The following is an 18,585-nucleotide window of genomic DNA, read 5'->3' on the forward strand; positions in this document are numbered from 1 at the left end:
ATTCCTCTTTTTATTCCTCTTCATTGAGTGTATAAATTATACCTAAGGTTGTATAATCCTTTTCTTGTGGTGAACCCATTTTAGTACATTTCTCTCTTTGACTTCTGTATTCTTCAGTTGTCTGAAATGAGAGACCACAGTCGGCGTGTGTTTCTATCACACAAACTCCATGGATGAGATGCGGGGAAGGAGGAGTCTTCCTTAGCAGAAACTCATTCCATACAGAAGCTGGCTAACTTCTTAGCAGATGCAGTTAATGATGCTATTCATTTTAATTCTGTTTCAGAATAAATATAGTGTGGTTTAATTTGTGGCTGGCAGGTTTCTTCTTTTGTAAATCACATCTTCTGAGGCTATTTACATGAGATTTTATTTTTTCTTTTTTTCCCTACAATCTGGAGGAAAAAATCTCCATCAAATAGATAATACCTCCCACACCAGCTTCCTAAGGCTAAATCAAAGAACAGAAAAATGGAAAGCTCTGCGGAGCTGAAAACCGTCAGAACCAGATGAGCCCTGGAAGTTCAGTTTCCTGCCTTGGAGGATACTTTCTTTGCATTCTGCAGTTGTGGATTTCTTATACTACTTCTTTGCTGTGTTTCTTAAAGTTTTAGAATATCTGAATGTGGGTTTAGGAAGAGAAATTGGTAATACATCCAAACAACATTATAAAGCTGGCAATATAAGTCGGATTTCTTGGTTTAGTTTTTTTTTTTTTTTAACTAGAAAAGGAAAAAGATTTCAAACACTTATGTTTAATTCAGAGAGCAGTATATATCTAATACAGATATTGCAGTTGAATTTCTTTTTGTATGATGGAGAGAAGAGTATGCCAGATTATTTTATGTTTCACAGAAAATGTCGTTACATCAATGTTACGCATTTCGTCTCAAATTTCTGCCAGATACGTGCCAAAATATTTTAACAAAGCAACTTAATAAACATACCCTTCCCATATTAAAAAGTGAAATCAACCATTGATGCTCTTGTGTGAATGTACCAAAACATCATATTTAGTGCTATTAACCAATTTATGCTCCGAGAAAACTGCACTCGTTTTGTTCAATCTACAAGTGAGAAGGTTAAAAATAATTCTTGCCAATTCATTAAATTTGCCATTTTGGGGGCAATTTACAGAGCCTAAGCAATATATGATGTAATCAGTGTAAAGAGGATTTCTATTCTTCTGCAATATGTGTCAGTCAGAAGATTTCCAAATTTTGTTGACCTTGCAAATTAATGTGCAAATACTTTAATCAGGAGCATGCAAACCCGCCTGTCTGTTGGGCATTGCAAGATCACAGATTTCAAACAGGGTGATTTTTGTGATTGATTAGCCATTTTTGAAGTGAGTTGAAAAACAAGCGTGCAAGTTAGAAAACTCAGCAAAGCATTCCTCTGACACTCAGAAGAATTAAAGGAGTTGCATTTGCAGGATTAGCTCTTTTCTAGTGCATCTTGAAACGATTGGATTGGCCTTGAAATGTTTTTTTTTCTGAGAAGATAAACTCATTTTGTTTATGTCTCATCTGTACCATTAAAAATCAGTTTTAGGCATTAGTGTAGAGCAAATTTCTGTGGAGAGATTTCTGTCAAGAAAAGGAAATCATTGTGGTTAATATGTGGTACGTGCTGGCACAGGCTGACTTGTTATTAGCAGCCAATGTATTTGAAAGGTTTTCCGTTAGCATGTGATGCTACTTTAATGCAGTCGTTAGACCTCACAGTAATGACTTTCACAGGTAATAGCAATAACATTTTTTGTGATCCAGTTTCTTTGATGAATGCATTATAAAATAGTTTCAGAGTTCCAGTAGTACTGCATTTTTGGCATACTGGCATCATTTTGAAGTGGTATGTTAGGTACATTATTCAAAACAAAAATTCCTGTAAAACCTGTATGCGTATCTATTGAGTAGAGTGGGATTCTCTTGAAAATCCTAACTACAAACCTGAAACAAAATAGAAAAATTCACTAGAGAGAAATGGCAATATAATAATTTTCTGCTGTTCACAGAGGTGCTAAATGGCAGCTGTTAGATTCAGAGTTACTTCAAGGTGTAATTTAAAAAAAAAGAAGGAATTTTTTTAAAAAAGAAAGGTAAAGTTAGATGAGGTCAGAAAATAAACAAGTTCTTGTTAATGATTTACACTGGAAGGAACCAAGAGGTGAAAAAGTAATTTCTCTCAAATCAGCTTTCAATGGAGAGATAATGGCAAACAATAAACGTACAATATAATGAGTGTTGTCAGGATGACAGGAGAGTCTGTCCAGCCGCGTGGGAATGGGATGCTGCTGCCTTCGTGTTTGGGACCGTGGTTTGCCATGGGATCCTGGGACAGGGCAGGGAGCTACCGTCGGCTGCAAAGTGTGAAATCCTGAAAAGAGGGAGGGTTAAGGAACATGATAAAAAAATTCCAGTTGAATCTTTCAATGTCGTTTGTTTAAAGATAACTCCTCCACGATAGCTGGAGTTGGAATGTGGCCTTTCAGGCTGACCTACCGCTCTGCTGCTCTACGCAACAAAAAGTCCTGTATATTGATTCTGGGGCAGTGGGGTGTAACAGGCTTTTGGTTATTAATTTGTACTGCTGGTGCCTAGATGCTGTGCAGTAGGACAACTCCATGCTCTTAGTAGTTCTGAATTCAGGTATTTGCAGATAGGCAATTACTTTTTCTTTAGATTCATGTGTACTGCTTGGGGCGGGGGGCAGGGAGGGTTGGAGGAGAGGCTGATTTTTTTATTTTTTATTTTTCTGTCTCCCAGAATGACAGAAGAAATACAGAATTATTTTGTTTTTACAGAAAATGCTATTGAGTTATACTCCTAAAGCCTAAGGGAAAAGAGAAAATCAAATGTTTTGGGAACCAGCAAGTCTCATTTCAACAACAGCTTCCTTTGTCTTGTTTTCATATATGTTGTTTGTTTTGGTTTTTGTTTTTTTTTTTTTTTTTTTTAATGGAGCATAGTTCACTTTCCTCCTTTGTATACAGATTTCTCTGGTAATTATGAGAGCCTGTCTGTTTGAATTTATCACATTTTTGGCAACCAATGTTCATCTGCAGACACTGTTTCTGTAAAGAAATGGCATACGTGAAGCATGAGGAGGGAGCTAAGGCTCTTTTGCTTCTGAGCAAGGTTCTGAGCCCAGACCCAGACACTGCATGGAGTAGGACAGGCATCTCCATCTGCTTGGGGACACAGCTCCTCGTAGCCACTAATTGCTGTGTTACTGGCTTGGTTGTATTTCCTCTTCAATATAAACGATAGCATATACTAGTAGCAGACATTTGGTGGTACAGCTATCAAACCCCATTACCCCAAAAGCATCCTCCTCCCCTAAACCTATCCCTTCTCTTCACCTCAGGCTTTGTTCATGAGGTTAAAAACACTGTTTATAACAGAACGGGGAAAAAAAAATCTATTATAAATATAAGGGGAAAATAGCAATTGCTCAGGCTACCAAGAGAAACCTGTGGAGAGCTGTGCCACGATGGGTACCTCTGTCTCCTCTCTGACTGCCAGGCATCACGAGAGAGAAGGAGAGGGAAAGGGAGAGGCTCCCTGCCCTCCCCCGGGTACCTAATTAGAGCTTCAGTCTCCAGCTCCGTGCAGAGCATTCATACTGCTGTGCGAAGTCTGGGCAGACTTCTGCTTCCAAGTCATCCCAGGATGCAGTATGTGTAAAGGGCAGGGATACCTCTGCCATAGCTCATTTCATCTTTCTCCTCCTTTAATTTCAATTCAATTTCTATTTGGGAATTAATCAGGGAAAAAAAAGAAATCACTGTAGGTTTTCCAGTAGCTTTCTGTCACAGCAAGAGAAATGAGCAAAATCACAAGTGTAGTAGCTTGGTGCTCTGACCACCTAACCCTTTGCTCTGCTCTGGTTATGAAATAAATAGCCCAGCAGATAAGGGAGAGGTTTGGGATAGTTTGATTTCTTTATCTCTTTGAAAAGCTCTTTTCCTGCATGTCTTACTATGATCTGCTGTGTCAAATTACTCTTGATCTGCTTTGAAAAAGAGTTGGAGCTATACTTAGAAAAACAAAACATTCAAGTTATTTTTCAACATTTTAATTTTATTTATGTACTTCTTGCAAAATTCTGCTGTCTCAGGATGTTGGTTGTATTGTTCTTGCCAATTTGAATACATGGCTAGATGACAGGAATTACTAAAAAAGTAGAAAACCAAAGATATATCCTGAAGTTCTGTGAGCAGAATACATTTCATTTTTGAAATGCATGTTACTGCAGCCATCGTGTTAATTTTCTTCACGTGAAGGTTTGTGAACTGTTTTTTTTTCCAAGGAGATGCTGTTCAGTGAAGCTGACTGAGGCTGCCAGTTAAGTAAAACCAATCTGTTGACAACTGCTAATGGGTGGAAGCAACTCTGGCAGTAGTTATTAAGGTTGGAGTGATCTGAGGCTTGTCTTTGTCTAATAACCATTTAGAAACAAATAACAACTGTTTTTTTAGGTCCTTAGCAGCTCTCATTTCTAACAGTTCAGAAAACAGAGTGAATTAGGCTTAGAAAACGTAAACACAGGTCATCCCCAGCTGCGGTGAGTTATGTGTAGTTAGAAATGTAGAGGGTGTTGATTTGAAGGTAAACTAAGTGGTTGTCAAATTGTAATGAGATGTCCAAAGTTGGTTTTGGTTAAAGAAATTGTTCTTGGTTAATGTTGTGTGCTTCCTTAGACACAGAAGGAAAATTAGAGGCATTTTAGTGTTTTTAATAATTTTTAAGGGCGTTGTGTTAGGTAGAGATAGGGGTAATAAAACTAATGGAAATACCATTGGAAGCTGTAGCAGAGCTTCCTTTAATTTTGGCTACCCCAAAATTTCCATCGGTAATGGCTTCCAGTGTGAAAACTGCTTCCAAAACTGTTCAAGCTAGTTCTGAAATAAAGAGCAAGGAAGAATTTCTTTTTGCCTATTAAAACCATGCTTTTTTAATGTATCAGTAACCCATAACAGGGTTTTACCATTTTTTTTTCTTTTCCTGTGAAAGTATACCCCAATTTTTGCCAAGTTTTTAAACCTCTAAAGAGGTACCTTTCTGGGAGGGCGTACGCAGACTGCTCAAAGCAAATATTGGGACTGTTTGGATAAGGTAGGAGATGGGAGGTGGGAAGGACAGATGGAATCTGCCTGGAGAAAAAGACTCGGACAGAATGCAAGCCTGTGCCTGCTACTAGGTTTGCAGCCATGCCAGGCAGTCTCGACTTTACCTTCACTCATGGGAAGCTGTGGATGAATATACAGAGTTAAACCTGAGAAAAATCCCAGTATGAAGTGTCCTGGCCTCTTTCCTTCAGCTCTCTGTAAGACACAGCCTCGCTGAGTTGCTTTTCTGGCCCCTGAATCGAGCCAAGGGGAACCGGCACCCCGTCAGGCTCCGGTCTCCCTTCCTCCACTCGGCAGAAGTCACCTTCGTGCCTGGATTATGAAAATGCATTTTCAGTGTAACTGTTAGAGGGAGGAAATGCCAGGCGAAGTTTGGGACAGTACTGTTAGCTGGAATATTAATCAGCTCACATCAGGAAACCATTCGTGAGAATGGTGATATTTTTTAGGGAAATACTGCAAAGCAGCTGCACACCTTCTAATGACAATACTCGTACTGAGTCTTTTTAAAAGCTGCCTACATTAGGGTTTCAGTGCAGGAAAGATTTCCATATCAGATGAGCATGAGCAAGGAATTTGCGGGTAAAGTGTCTATTCTCTAACATTTAATGTGGGGGCTTTTAGAAACAGCACACCTGGTTATGACTTTTCTAGTTGGCCTCTTACACGTGAAATGCTTTGTATCTAATTAAAAAAATTTTCCTGTGAAGAACATCAGTAACATCTGATTACTTATATACTTACATTTTCCTCAATTAGAGTCTGTCAGAGCTGCAAGGTCACACGGCCATCTTCCTGCTTAGAAATCCCTGCTAACTATTTAACCTTGATCTTCACTTTGCAGTGCTCCCGCGAGCGCGTGACTTGTGATGGAATAACTTAGCATGCTGAAGCCGTAGTCATCGCTGCAACTGGCAAAGAGGGGACATGGTTATTTATAAAGCCTTAGGCCATCACACAGTTTTAATAGACATTCGTTTGCATTCAGATACTAAAAATATTAATCTCAGCTGCAATATAATCTGATTTTTGGATAATGATAAGAAAAGCTGCCTTTTGGAAATAACCTTTAATTATTTAAGAGATCTAATTCTGTTTTCTACATAGGTACAAGCTCTAATTAGTTTTCTCTTACTATGCATTTTTTGGCACTTGCTTTTTTCTGAAATGATGAAAGCTCATCTGAATAAAATTTTGCCATTGTGAGGAGGAAAAAGTGCAAATTTTGAGCATATTTTTCTAAGTCATTTTCTATGCACAGGATAGTGAAACAGCCACATGAGGCATCCACTTCATTGCTGATCTTTTAGTGTCTGCAACATTAGGCTTGAATTATACTGCATTGTATCACTTTGAACTTTTTGTTTGTTTGTATGCTTTATGAAGGGGTTTAAATTGTACTTAAATGAGAGTGTATTTTATAAACTTCTGCTTTCCTAGAATGTCGACTCCTTTGGCTTTATTATCTCCATTTTTTTGGATGTGTCTGTGCTTAGTTATTCCATGGAAAACAAATCTGTTAGCTGTATAAAATTTGTGTGCTACAGTGCACTGTAGCTGAGGTTCTCCTCTGAACATAGGAAGCAAGCACTGAAGGAAGCAGGAGCAATGCAGTGAACTTCAGACAGATGCTGCATAGGAAGCCTGAACCATTGAAAATGGTGTTGGAAGGCAGGAGACACATGCATGCCTGCCTTTGCAGTCATCAAGGGAAAGACATACTAATAGGTGTTAAGGGGAAAACAGAGGGGAAAAGGATTTACAGTGACAGTAGTACTCCAGTAGTGTATAGCAGCATGGCATGCTGCCCTTCGGATAATTTTTTTCTTGCCTTTTTTTTTAATGATGTTCCTTGGATAAGCAGTTTGTTTTTCAGATGTCACTGAGCATCTGCAGCCCTCCTTCAGGTGGAGGATTGTGTCTATGTGTGGACACAATAATTGTAAAAATAAGACCTTTGGTATTTAGCTGGGAAGGGGCAAATACAGCAACTGGGTGTTCTTTAACCTCGTAGTCCATATATTCTGTGAATTGCCATTTTGTAATTGAAGATTTTGACCCAGTTTCAGCCACTCTTTTGAAGAGGCCAGGATGACAGAATGCCTTTGGACTTGCAGGTGAAGCCCTACTTCTGCTGCCTTTTTCCTATATGACTGATCATTTCTGGAAACAGCAGTTGACTGAATATCCAGATGACTTTTTCTGTGATTTTGTAAGTGATCACTTCTACCATATGGTGGAAACATTTCTTGAAAGAAGGACAGAGATGGTGGAGTAAAAAGAAATGGTCCAACATCCCCATCCAAAATAGTACCTTGGCAGAGCATGACAGAAATAGGATGTTGTTCAAATTCTTTCTTTCCAAGAAGCTATTAATGTTGAGCATCGTAGATGGAGAGCCTCACCTGGTGTTTTACATCCTGCTGGGCTTCCTCCTCTGCTGCTCGTTCCTACTCTCCAACTTTTCTCAAGGAAGACCGTGGAAAAAGCTGAAGCTCAACAGTGTCACTCCTGAATCATCCTCACTTTATCCCCAGCAAATCTGACGTAGACTAAACCTGAACTGAATGAATCTATCCAGAACACTTCCAGCATAAAAGGATAAAACATATGTCCAGTGAAATGCTCTCTAGAGCCTATTACTAGTCAAAAACATTTTTTTCTTGCATTATAGTATTTTCCAGTCAATTCACCCATTGTGCAGCTTTTTATGTGTGCATAATGGGAAACAATTAACAATTGGTGAAAATCCCAATAGCCCTTTGGTAACTGAAATTTCAGATATGTCTCATGGCAAACCTAAGCCATGGGTCTGTTGAGAAAGGCTGAACTTTGCCACCCTCTTTGTAATGGGCTGTGGTGCAACAGAAATAGTTGCTGCAGCTTTCCAGTCCTGGAGAATAACCTGCTGGCACACTGTTCCTGTGCTTAGGATAGAATTAGCCTTATTAATACAATGAAGCAAGGATTCCTTGTCGTAGCCCTTGTAGCCTACTGATGTGTTTAGAACTTCATTTTGCTCCTCTAAGTTATGAAGGGCTAATATAATTTCTGTGCATCTCTCCAGATATATATGCATGATAAGGTCCTTTGGAATGGTTGCAGACCACTACCCCAGCTTCATCTTCTGCTCGCTAAACAAGCCCAGCTCCCTCCGTTTGCCAACCACGTGCCTTAGACCCGATTATCTTCTGGACCATCTTCCCTTCTTCCTCATGCCTCTTGAACTGGGAGAGGCCTGAAAATGGTCACAGCGTGGCCCAAATGGGGTGAGTCAGTGGGGATCATCCCATGATCTGCTGGCCGTGCTCCTCCTGATGTAGCCCAAAGCGTGATTGGCTTTATTCACGCCAAGAGCATGCTGGTGGCCTTGCTTCTGCCAGGGTCTGTTCCAAATATGCTGTGCCATCGGGTTGTTTCTGTGTCTTCTCCAGCTGAAAAACTGTTTGCATGACTCTAGATCTCCTTTAATCTAAACTCGTGATCATAAAAATGCTGTGTGTTTGTAGCAGAACAAACCTTTCTTGTGGAATATTTCTATAAAACTATATGAATATAAGCTATGGTTAGTAAATTCATCCATTTGAAAAAGACAGTATCTTAAATCATATATAAAAATCACCCAAATGGTCAAATACTCCTAATGTTAAATCTTCATTATTTTAACTCCTGCTCTGGCTCAAACTCAGTTTTTTTCCCATCTCTACCATATATCATTGATCATTGTAAGTGAATCTGTGCTTCAAAAAACTACGTAACTGTGGCTTATATAGAAGTGCTTTTGGTAATGCAGATTTTTGGCAGGGTGAACAGTATCCTTTCAGGATAAAACTTCTTTCTTTTGAGGTTTTCAATTCTGGTGAGTGGAAAGATTGAAAACCTTTGGGAATTAAGCATATCTTTGTTTTATAGCTAGCAGGACATGAAAATTGCAAGCTGAGGGAAAGAGAAGGAGCAGTTTCTAAAATGGACCATTGGCAAAACCTTCCTGAAAGAAGATTTTATTAGAGTTGTAACTTCTCTGTCATTATCAGGTGTTACTTTGAATGCTAGTGATATCAAGCAGTAATAAGAGAAGTAAAAAGAAAATTTAAAGATTTTGAAAACATCTACAGTACAGTAAAGTATTTGGCCTAATTTGCATGCTGCTAATAGCTGCTATTAAGGAACACAGAGCTTTACAGTAGCTTTGGCAAGGAGTTGTAAAATATTAAACTTGAAAAAATTCCCTTTGATCCCTTCTGCATGTGTTTATGAACTACACAGTACCAACCTCCAGAAGTTCCAACCTGGGCTTCTGCTGTCACAAAGTTAAGGGCAACCCTTACAGCTTGCTTACGATAATTTTTAATAGGTTTAAGAGTGAGCATGCAGTAATTAAGTCTCATTTTATTTATTTGAAGACAAATAGGGTCTGTCTAAGTGTTCATAAATAATATTGAAGATTGTATGTCTGGGACAGAAAGGGAGTATTTTCATTCCATGATTTCAGACCATCAGGAGATCGGAGGGAAGAGCTGACCTGGTATCTTTTCAGTGACAGAAAATTTCTGCAGGGCTGCAAAATAACACAGTTTAAACTGGTAACAATTTTCTTTACTGACAAGTGGTTACTAGCCCAGGAACAAAATCTTGCCCAGCCTTTGGTGGCTATCACTTCAGGAACCTTCAGGGACCTGTGTTTGGAAGAAGGAAGAGGTTTTCTCCAGCAGTTGGCATTTGAGTCAGTTTGGGAGGTTGGGGTGGCAAGTGAGTTTAGGTATCTGGTGTCTAGATGAACCCTGAAATACTTCCTGGTGCTATGACCTGCGTGAATGTGGTATTTGTGTGCCGGCAGCCTATCTCTCAATATTCTCTTGTCTTCGGTAGTGTGTCACAAGGATCAACTGGATGTGTTACAGAAATAACGTCTGTCCAGGTTTTGTTAATATGAGGAATTGCTGAGCTGTTTCCAAACTGTGTACCTTGTAAGGCTCCATTTACTCAGTAGTTCATCTCGCCATGTCTTATTCTAGAGTTTGAAACTCTTGGTCAGGTCCTGCTAGCTTCTGTTTAGAAAAAAGGAGGAAGTTTGCAGTACGTGGATTATTTTCACCATTAACCCTAAGCCCAAACGCAAAACAGGAGTGCTAAGTGGGCACGGAGGTCTTCCACAGAGGTAGCCAGGAATATTGAATGGCCATAATACACAGCTTGATGTACATACACGTCAGCTAATAGCAACAGAGGAAGAAGAGAAACGGCACAAACCAGACATTTTCTAGAACAGGAAGGCAGTGATTAAAAGCGTCCCCATCGCCCTAGCAGACACAATGTCATCATTCCTCACTGACACGAGGATGGCTGTGCCCCTCTGTCGGTTTTTGTCCGCCCCAGGCGCCAAGGCTGGATGTTTGCCCACTGCTGTCAGGACAGAGAGGGGACTCCGTTTGTGTGCCATGAGCATGCCAACAGAGGACTAGACAATGACTCTGGTTTTTCCATACCAAACCCTTCCTTGCAAACCAAAACTGGGTACAGGAGTAGAATGGGAGGAGTGAAGATCTGGTGGAAGTCCTCCAGCAGCCAGCCAGTGTCCCAGCCGGAGACCTCATTTTGTTTCTCCCTCTTTCATGGGAGGTACCATTGAAAGGGTCCTCCTTAAAACTCTGCTAGTTCACCTGTGTTCTGCAATTGTCCATGTCACACTACGAATACATGATTTAGTAAGAAACCAGAATTTTAAGCAGATTATACAGACAGTTGAAAACCACAAAAAAGCCCAAAGCCTCAAAATAGCTGTTTTCAATTTTCACTGCTTGAATAGAGTTTCAGAAGGATTTAACCTTTGTTCTTTGATCAAGGCACAAAAGAATATATACATGCAAACGAGGAGTCTGAGGTAATGATTATATGCAAAGATGCTGCTAAGTATATAATTAAAAACTGCCCCGTGAGACACCCCCAAATTTTATATCCTAGTTTTATTTTATACTGCCAGTTAAGGGAGGGATGAATTCACCTCTCCCACACACTCTTTGCACCTGTTTCATATAATGGGCAGATTCAAAATCCATCTTTGTAGGAAGTCTACTCCATATTATTCAGATGATATTATGCAGTGTTTGATAACCTAAATTTTGCCCCCGACAGATACTTCAGTCTAGACTAATTGGCTGCAGTACTTAGCATTTAAATTATCAAGCGATGGGGTCTGTGCAAATTGATCTCCCCACGTTTGATACTAATTCTTTGTTTTCTACTTCTTCACTGAGAAAATTGCAGCAATTGTTCTGCAAAGCTTGAAGCGAAGGAAATAAATATACACTTATGGCCACACTTACGAACATCAGGAATAGCTTTTTATTTTAGGGCATTGTTATTTTATGTGATGGGATGCTGAAGCCAGGAATTCTCTAACCTTAGAATTACAAAATACCACATTATAACACACATCACATAAAGTTATATGCCAATGAAGTATGTAAAGATGAAAATATTGATGAACCAAGGCAATTCTACAGTAATCCTTGTAGTTTCTGTCCTGTCACCAATATTTTCGTTCTCCTACTCATAACTTCTACATTTATTTTTCCCTAACCCAACCTGATGTCTCTTTACATTTATACGTCCTGCAGAGTAGGGCCTTGATACCAGCTGAGATGTCTGCGGCAATGCAAAGACTACTAGTAGAACTTCAGAATATAATACCAGAAACTCTGCAGACAGTGTTGCAATGAAATGCAACAGCCAGGTTTTTCTACTGACAAAGGTAGGAAATTCACTTTTGCTGGGATTTTCTTTTTCGTAATCCACAAGTTGCTGCATTCTTTTGAAATAACTTCCCCTGTAAAACATATTTTTCCTATAGAATCTGATGAACAGAAAGCACTTATGTGTGCCTGAGATACTGCAGACATCCATTGCTGTTCTTCCCAGGCAAGAGCATTTCGCAGAGCTATTAGCAATAGCATGTAGTGCATGTGTTCCTGGCTTCTCCATCTCATATACCTGTTTTCAGGAAAGGGGGAGGTAGGGTTGAGGAGTACCAGATACACTTATTGATCACTGATGTCCAAGATAATGTCTAGATTTCAGAGTGCTTCTGTGACCCTTGCTGTAGCTGCATAGGTTCCAACGAAGAATGCATCTTAACAAAATGGCTATTTGCACTGATAAACCCAGGGAAATAAAAAATTTGCCTTCTGTAATTATGGCATTTAGCAGATACTCTACTGACTGTAGTCAGAGCAGATTTCCAGGTGAGATTAGGTCTGAGTCATGAGCTGTGTATTTGGGAAGGGTATTCCTCCGAATGTTTTGGAATCTTTACCAGAAAAGCAAAGGGGCCAGCTGCCTAGCTGGGAGTTGCAGAAGAGGAGGGCAGGCTGTTGTACTGTCTGTAGTCACCTGATTGGTAACTCAAATTATTGTTCTTCAAGTTGAAGTATCATCAAGGAGCTATGCTTCTGTGCTAGGTACTGGATGTTACAAAAGCCAGTTTTATTTCTAGCCCTTTATGACTAAGTAAATGTCTCCCATTGTCAGTTCAATACTTCCAGTGTTTTGTGCCGTAAGTTATATACTTGCATTTCATTAATGCTGCTGGCAGTTAACCTAAGTGGAAGAGCTGCGGTCCATCATTGCTGTGTCTCAGATGTCTGGTCAAAATGCTTTCGTGTTCCTTGCTATATTCTCATCTGGCACAAGATGACTGTGCCTGCAGTACACTGTTGGCATCGGGCTGCCCCATAATAACAAATGATTTGTTGCTGGATCACTTGAAATAACAGGCCGTCTTCTCGCACGGCGCTGGATTGTCAGGAACACAGTCTCTGTGATGAGGCAGCTCTGTGGTGTCCCCGTAGCTTTCGCAGAGCGTGGGGGAGGCTGTAGGAGGGATGCAAGGACCGGCCGGGCACTGGGCAAGGAGGCAGGAGCCGAAGTGGGGCAATTCGGCGCTGGTCCCCCAAGGCTCTGGGTGCTCCGTTGTGTACTCAGTGCATGGCTCGGGCTTTGTGGGCTCTGGAGGAAGTGGCCAGCTGCAGGACAAGCTTTAGTTTGTGAATACAGAAAATAGAAGGCAAAGGAGCATGGGTGTTCATGCACCGGCTAGCTGTAATTACGGATTTGGATTCCTGGCAGCATTGAATGCACTGGAGGAGCCAGGGCCAGATGGGCAGAGTCTCCTGATGTCTACCAGGAATTGTTTCAATGCATTTTCCCAATATCAATCACCAATTTGTGCAGCTCTTTTTTTCCTAAATCGGAGCAAATAAATATCCAACTCATTTGCCTCACACAGCATCTCTTCGTTACTGTTAAAACAGTGGCACATGAACAGAAATCAGAATGACTCCTTAATTTATCTGTGACAACCACTGTTTATTACTTGGCGGAAGAGGGGGCGTCTTTCTTGGTAAACCTTTCAGCTATCTCCCTAGATGTACTGCTTTTCTGGCCCACGTCTCTGTAGCATGTGAGCATCTTGCAAATGATAATGTAATTACTGTTGTAATGGAGCTCAGGTAATAGGTAATGGAAAAACACTATTACTCGCAGCCAGAGAGCAAAATCCGAAGGAGAGGTGATGTGATTTCTTAAGGTTGTACAGGATGTTCATGCAAGAAAAGGGTTTTGAACTAGCTTTGATAATTTTGTACCAGCCTTTTCTGGATCAGTTGTGAGAAGGCGGCTTAATCCTGTCTATTCTCAAGGAAAGCTTTGCTGTCCATTTCAGGACGCACTAGGAATGGCCTTCATTGAGTTGAGTTTTATTTATTACATATAAAGTTTGGGCGCATGCTGTGGAAGGTAAGCTAGGGTGTAGACCACCAATATATGAATGAACTGCTTGAGAACATGCTCCACCCTATGAGAAATGCGGGTTTTCTTGTTCTGCCTGTGTTCTGGTTTCTGCCACGCCACGCGAGGTACTCAAGTGTTGCTGAACTCATGAATTCAATGCAACAAATCCTGTACTAATGTACACGAATTAACTCTTACACAGAAATACAGTTTTAATCACATTTTTAAACTAGAGCAGAAAAAGTGATTTTTAGATATGTTATTTGTGGGTTTTATGGAAGACGGGTTTGCTCTTTTGTCATTACTGAAGACCATTTGGTTTTTTTTACACAGCAGTGACTGTAACAGAGTATTGACTGATGTTTTGGCAAAATTCTTAGTGAGCCACGGCAAATTAATTATTTTCTCTTCTTGAGTATTAGGTACTGATGCTCACTGCCATTGAATAGTTACTGTACATCAGTGGGTAACAGAAGGATTGAGTATATATGTGAGCACTAGATAGGTAATGGAGGATCTTCCCTGATGAAAGTTGCTTCTGTGTTTAACTGTCACATTGGCAACCTTCCTGATCTTGCTTGGAGTGCAATGCTTGCAGCAAATGACCAGTGACTTCAGCAGATGTGGGTTTGACTCTGTGCCTTTTCCTTTTCGGTTTATTTCCCTGTGCTCCAGCAGTTATGTCAGAATCTCACCTCTCTCTTTCTCTCTCCTTTTAAGTAAATCAGTAATCCTCAAAGTATGGAGAAAAGTTTGAAAATAGGACTTTGGCATATGCTAGAAGTTAAGAAGCAAGGGAGAAGGAACCTGAGCATGTTATATGTCAATCTCATAATTTGGAGGTTGAAGCAGAGATTATTTTTTAATGCTGACAGTAGCAGTATTGTGGCACGTAAAATAAAGTGATTGTTTTCTTAAAACTGAAGTTAGGGAAGTTTTAAAAATTAAGTTTCTCAATAAAAGTTGTGTAAATCCTCATTCAGCTTTCGCTATACTCCGTGTGCTTCTGATCCTGGTAGGGCAGCCAAGATAAATAGAGCTGTGCTGTTAAGTGAATGACCTGTTTGTGGCTGAAAGAATTGGCAACAGTGTTATGAATCAATTTGCATGAAGGAATTACAGTGAACATCTAATTAATAGAATTCAGGCCATTTTAGTGTTCAGAAATAGTATAGGAACAAAATATTTTCATTGTTTTACCTTCCTGCCTGCCACTTGTAATTGTTTTTCACAAGTTTTTGTGCACAGTTTAAATCCTGGGAGCAACTCAGGAATTGTTCATTAAACCTGTTCCGTAGGATGGTTAATCTTTATGATTCAGAGAAACTGGCTATATGGTCGATTACATAAATAACATATTATTTCTCTTTTCTTGATCACTTGAATGTTCTGCAACACCTTATGGTCCATGATCGGAGAAAACATAGCTATCAGCTCAACTTTTGCTTTGCACAAACATTTGAATAGAGTACTTTTTGATACAAACAGACTGAAGAAGTAAATAGAAGTGTTGCAGAAATCAAAACAAAAATTCCTAAATTCTGTAAAAGATTTTCCTTAATACTATCTTGAGCAATCAGTACCAAACTCACTATTTTCTGAATGTTCCATAGAGCCGCCTTCTTTCCTGATGCAGGTCTGTAGGCTGGAATATCATTAACTTGTGCAGTGAAGCTGATCAGATTAAAACATCATACTTAGTCTAGCCTTCTGTGGCACTCCTCTTACGGTCTTGTTCGAGACTGGGAACAATACTCTAGAAATGTTGTCAGAAATGCCAGATAGAGGGAAATAATAATGTCTATAAGCCTGCTGGCTACACTTGCTATTACAGCCCATGTACAGTCATTGTTCTTTGCCACAAGGACATAGAGCTGACTCATGTTTCCCTCTTTGGTTCACCAGAACCCTCAGGTCTTTTTCAGCAAAGCTGCTTCCTTGCCAGTCAGTCCCCATTCAGTATATTTGCATAGGGTTATTCCATACGGGATGCAGAACTTCACGCTTGTCATTACTGAACTTCAGGAGGCTCCTGTCAGACCTTTCCTCCAGCCTTTTGAGGTCCCTCTGAGTAACAGCCCTGCCCTCCAGCATACTGACCGCCAACTTGGTACCATCCACTGACTTGCTGAGGGTGTACTGTGTCCCACTGTTCAGGTTATTCATGAAGACGTTGAACAGTATTGGCCCCAGTGTCAGTCCCTCGGAGACACCAGCAGAAACTGGCCACTACTTGGACTTTGTAGCACTGGTCACCATCCTTTGCATCAAGGATACAGTCAATTTTCCACCCTTCACGTAAACTTTTCTAGTCTCTATCATCTCACCAGTTTGGCCATGTGACTTAAAAGAAAAGATCTGTGTCTTAAATAAGGGACACTTAAGCCTCTACCCTTCTCCTCCCACTGCCAAAACCTCCTAAGAAAAAGTCCTAGTTCAAGTTCATGAGAAAGATAACTCTAGAGAAATAATTCCTTTAGTAGTCATGTTACATGCTTGATGATGGGTGCTCGAAATATGGCATGTACACCATGGTCACCATGCTGTCTGGTTGAGAGTCAGGTCCAGGATCTTCATCAGAGGCCCCAACTCTGGAGCTCAGTTACGCAGACACAGTCACCCCAGTTTGATCTCCCTCTTCTTGGGTGAATACTAATTTACATGTCATCTAGCAAATGGAGATTGTTTTGGCAGTCATTAATCAGTAGTTCTGATTCATCACTAACGTGACCTCTTTGAGTTTATGTGTCCATCCTGTTGATTACAGGGCCAGGGCTCCTGCTGCCATCGCTCCTTCCCTTTAGCGGCTGTTCCAGGGCTGAGGCTCATCGCTGATCTCCTTTGCCAAAATGAATGGGCAGGACTGTGTCTAAAAGTAGGTGTGATTGCTCAACATGGGGCGGGGGGAAAAGCTTTGAGACCAATACCCACGTGGATGCGTTTAACGCTATATGTTAGAATGATGATCATATAAATATTTTGTGCAGTGTATGTGAATTACAAGCACTGAGCAAGAAATTTTGGCTAAGGAGAGTTTAGGAAAAAACAAGTGATGTGAGTGTTTTCTTTCAGTCTATGTAAAAAGTATTGCCCATGATTACCTTTATCTGCTTACATTTTATTTCTTCTGGTCACTTTGACTCCCCTTCTCCACTTTCTTTCCATTATTCTTTCCATTACTTCTGCCATCAGCTTGTACTCCTCCTGTTAGGAATAGAGTGTGTGTTTTTAAATACAGATTATTCCGTTAATGTATGGGTGAAAGGGTTGCAGCTGTTCGCTGTTTAGGTATTTGAACCATGGAGATAGTCCAAGGGCAGGTATCTACATTTCTTGTTAATAGTCTACTCCAAACCTAAGTTAGGATAACATGAAAACTTCGGTTGAATCGTAATGAACTGCAGATCAGGGCTTACTGGAGCCATTTTGGTCAGTTTTAGCAAAATAAAAATGCTATGGCAGTTTATGATATCAAATAGTTCTTGCTTACTATGGTAACTTGGTAACTATGAGGCAGAGCTCAAGTTTATAATAGAGCAAAAGCTCTCTGGAATGTTAACAGTCAGAAATAGATACCTCTGGACACTTGGACATGCCTATAATTACCCAAATCGTGTTTCATGCTTCGAGAAAGTAACTCCCTGGGTGTGTCGCTTTGGGATTTAACTGAAAGGTTCAAGGAGAGACATCTGATATTCTTTCTTTTTATATAAAGTGCAGTGTGTAAAATGTAGGCATCAAATGTTGAAATAGTGAAATTTCTTTAAAAAATACATTTAGTTTGTCAACAGCAAAGAATTTACAGGAAAATTAAAGTTGGGTAGGCATGAAGAGCTTCTAGAATAACAATCCATTTGGAAATTGTTTTATTTGAAAGAAAAGGAAAAAATGAGCAAAAAAAAGGTGTATTTTTAAAGACAACATACTTGAACGCAGTGGAATACAGACAAATAAAGACCAGGCTGTAAGTTAGACCAATGTGGCTGCTTTTACCTCAGATGGAGCTGGAGCACTATCCAGGCTGCCGAGGTAGAGTTTCGTGGTAGGAGTACACAAGTGGTGCCCCAAACACATGACTTAGGGAGAAAGCTGTGTTTGGGGAGACTGTCATAAATAGTTTTCATTAGTACCTAATGGTCACGTCTGGGTCATCTTTATATGTATTGAAGAGCACAAGTATGTTAAGTATTTAACAAACACATTTTAGAAGTTGGAAAGATGGGTTTGGACATGCTGCATTTCAATGCAAACAAAATAAAGCTCCCGAAGAATCCTGTGCTTGCTTCATCCTTATATCTAAGCACTGTTCTCTTTGAGTCAAATAATTAGTTTCCTTGGTGATCTTCACATGTCAAGCACTGAAGATTTAACTTTTTGTTAATCCTTTTCTATTTTAAAGAAGGTATTCTTAGTGAGAATCAACAGTGCATGTCAAAGGTATGTTATTAAATAATCGGTGGGCCAAGTGTAGGCTTCTGAGTTAGGGCATCCAGAGTTTTTTGCTTAAACAGGCACTTACTGTACTCACTATATTTACTTACAGATATTAGAAGTTACTAGAAATTCTGTGTTCCCATTTTATTATTAAAATAAGGAAAATTTCTGTGAGATTGTGACTGTCAGAGTTAGGAATCTGCGGATATTTGTGTATACCTAAAAAGGGA

General features: G+C 40.0%; 1 protein-coding gene across 6 annotated transcripts in view; it reads left to right on the forward strand.

The window, feature by feature from the left end:
• DIP2C (disco interacting protein 2 homolog C) overlaps positions 1-18,585 on the forward strand; it is a 337,185-nt gene that overhangs the window by 107,302 nt on the left and 211,298 nt on the right. For 2 of the 6 annotated variants that reach the window (XM_030009288.2, XM_030009292.2), the window contains exon 1: positions 16,760-16,796. The exons of the other annotated variants lie outside the window; for them this stretch is intronic. In XM_030009288.2, coding sequence (XP_029865148.1) covers positions 16,775-16,796 — 22 coding nt within the window. In that variant the 5' untranslated portion in view covers positions 16,760-16,774. Of the gene's footprint in view, positions 1-16,759; positions 16,797-18,585 lie in introns of those variants that run through there. 6 annotated transcript variants of the gene reach the window in all.

The sequence above is a fragment of the Aquila chrysaetos genome, chromosome 3, assembly GCF_900496995.4.
Source record: "Aquila chrysaetos chrysaetos chromosome 3, bAquChr1.4, whole genome shotgun sequence".
NCBI lineage: Eukaryota > Metazoa > Chordata > Aves > Accipitriformes > Accipitridae > Aquila > Aquila chrysaetos.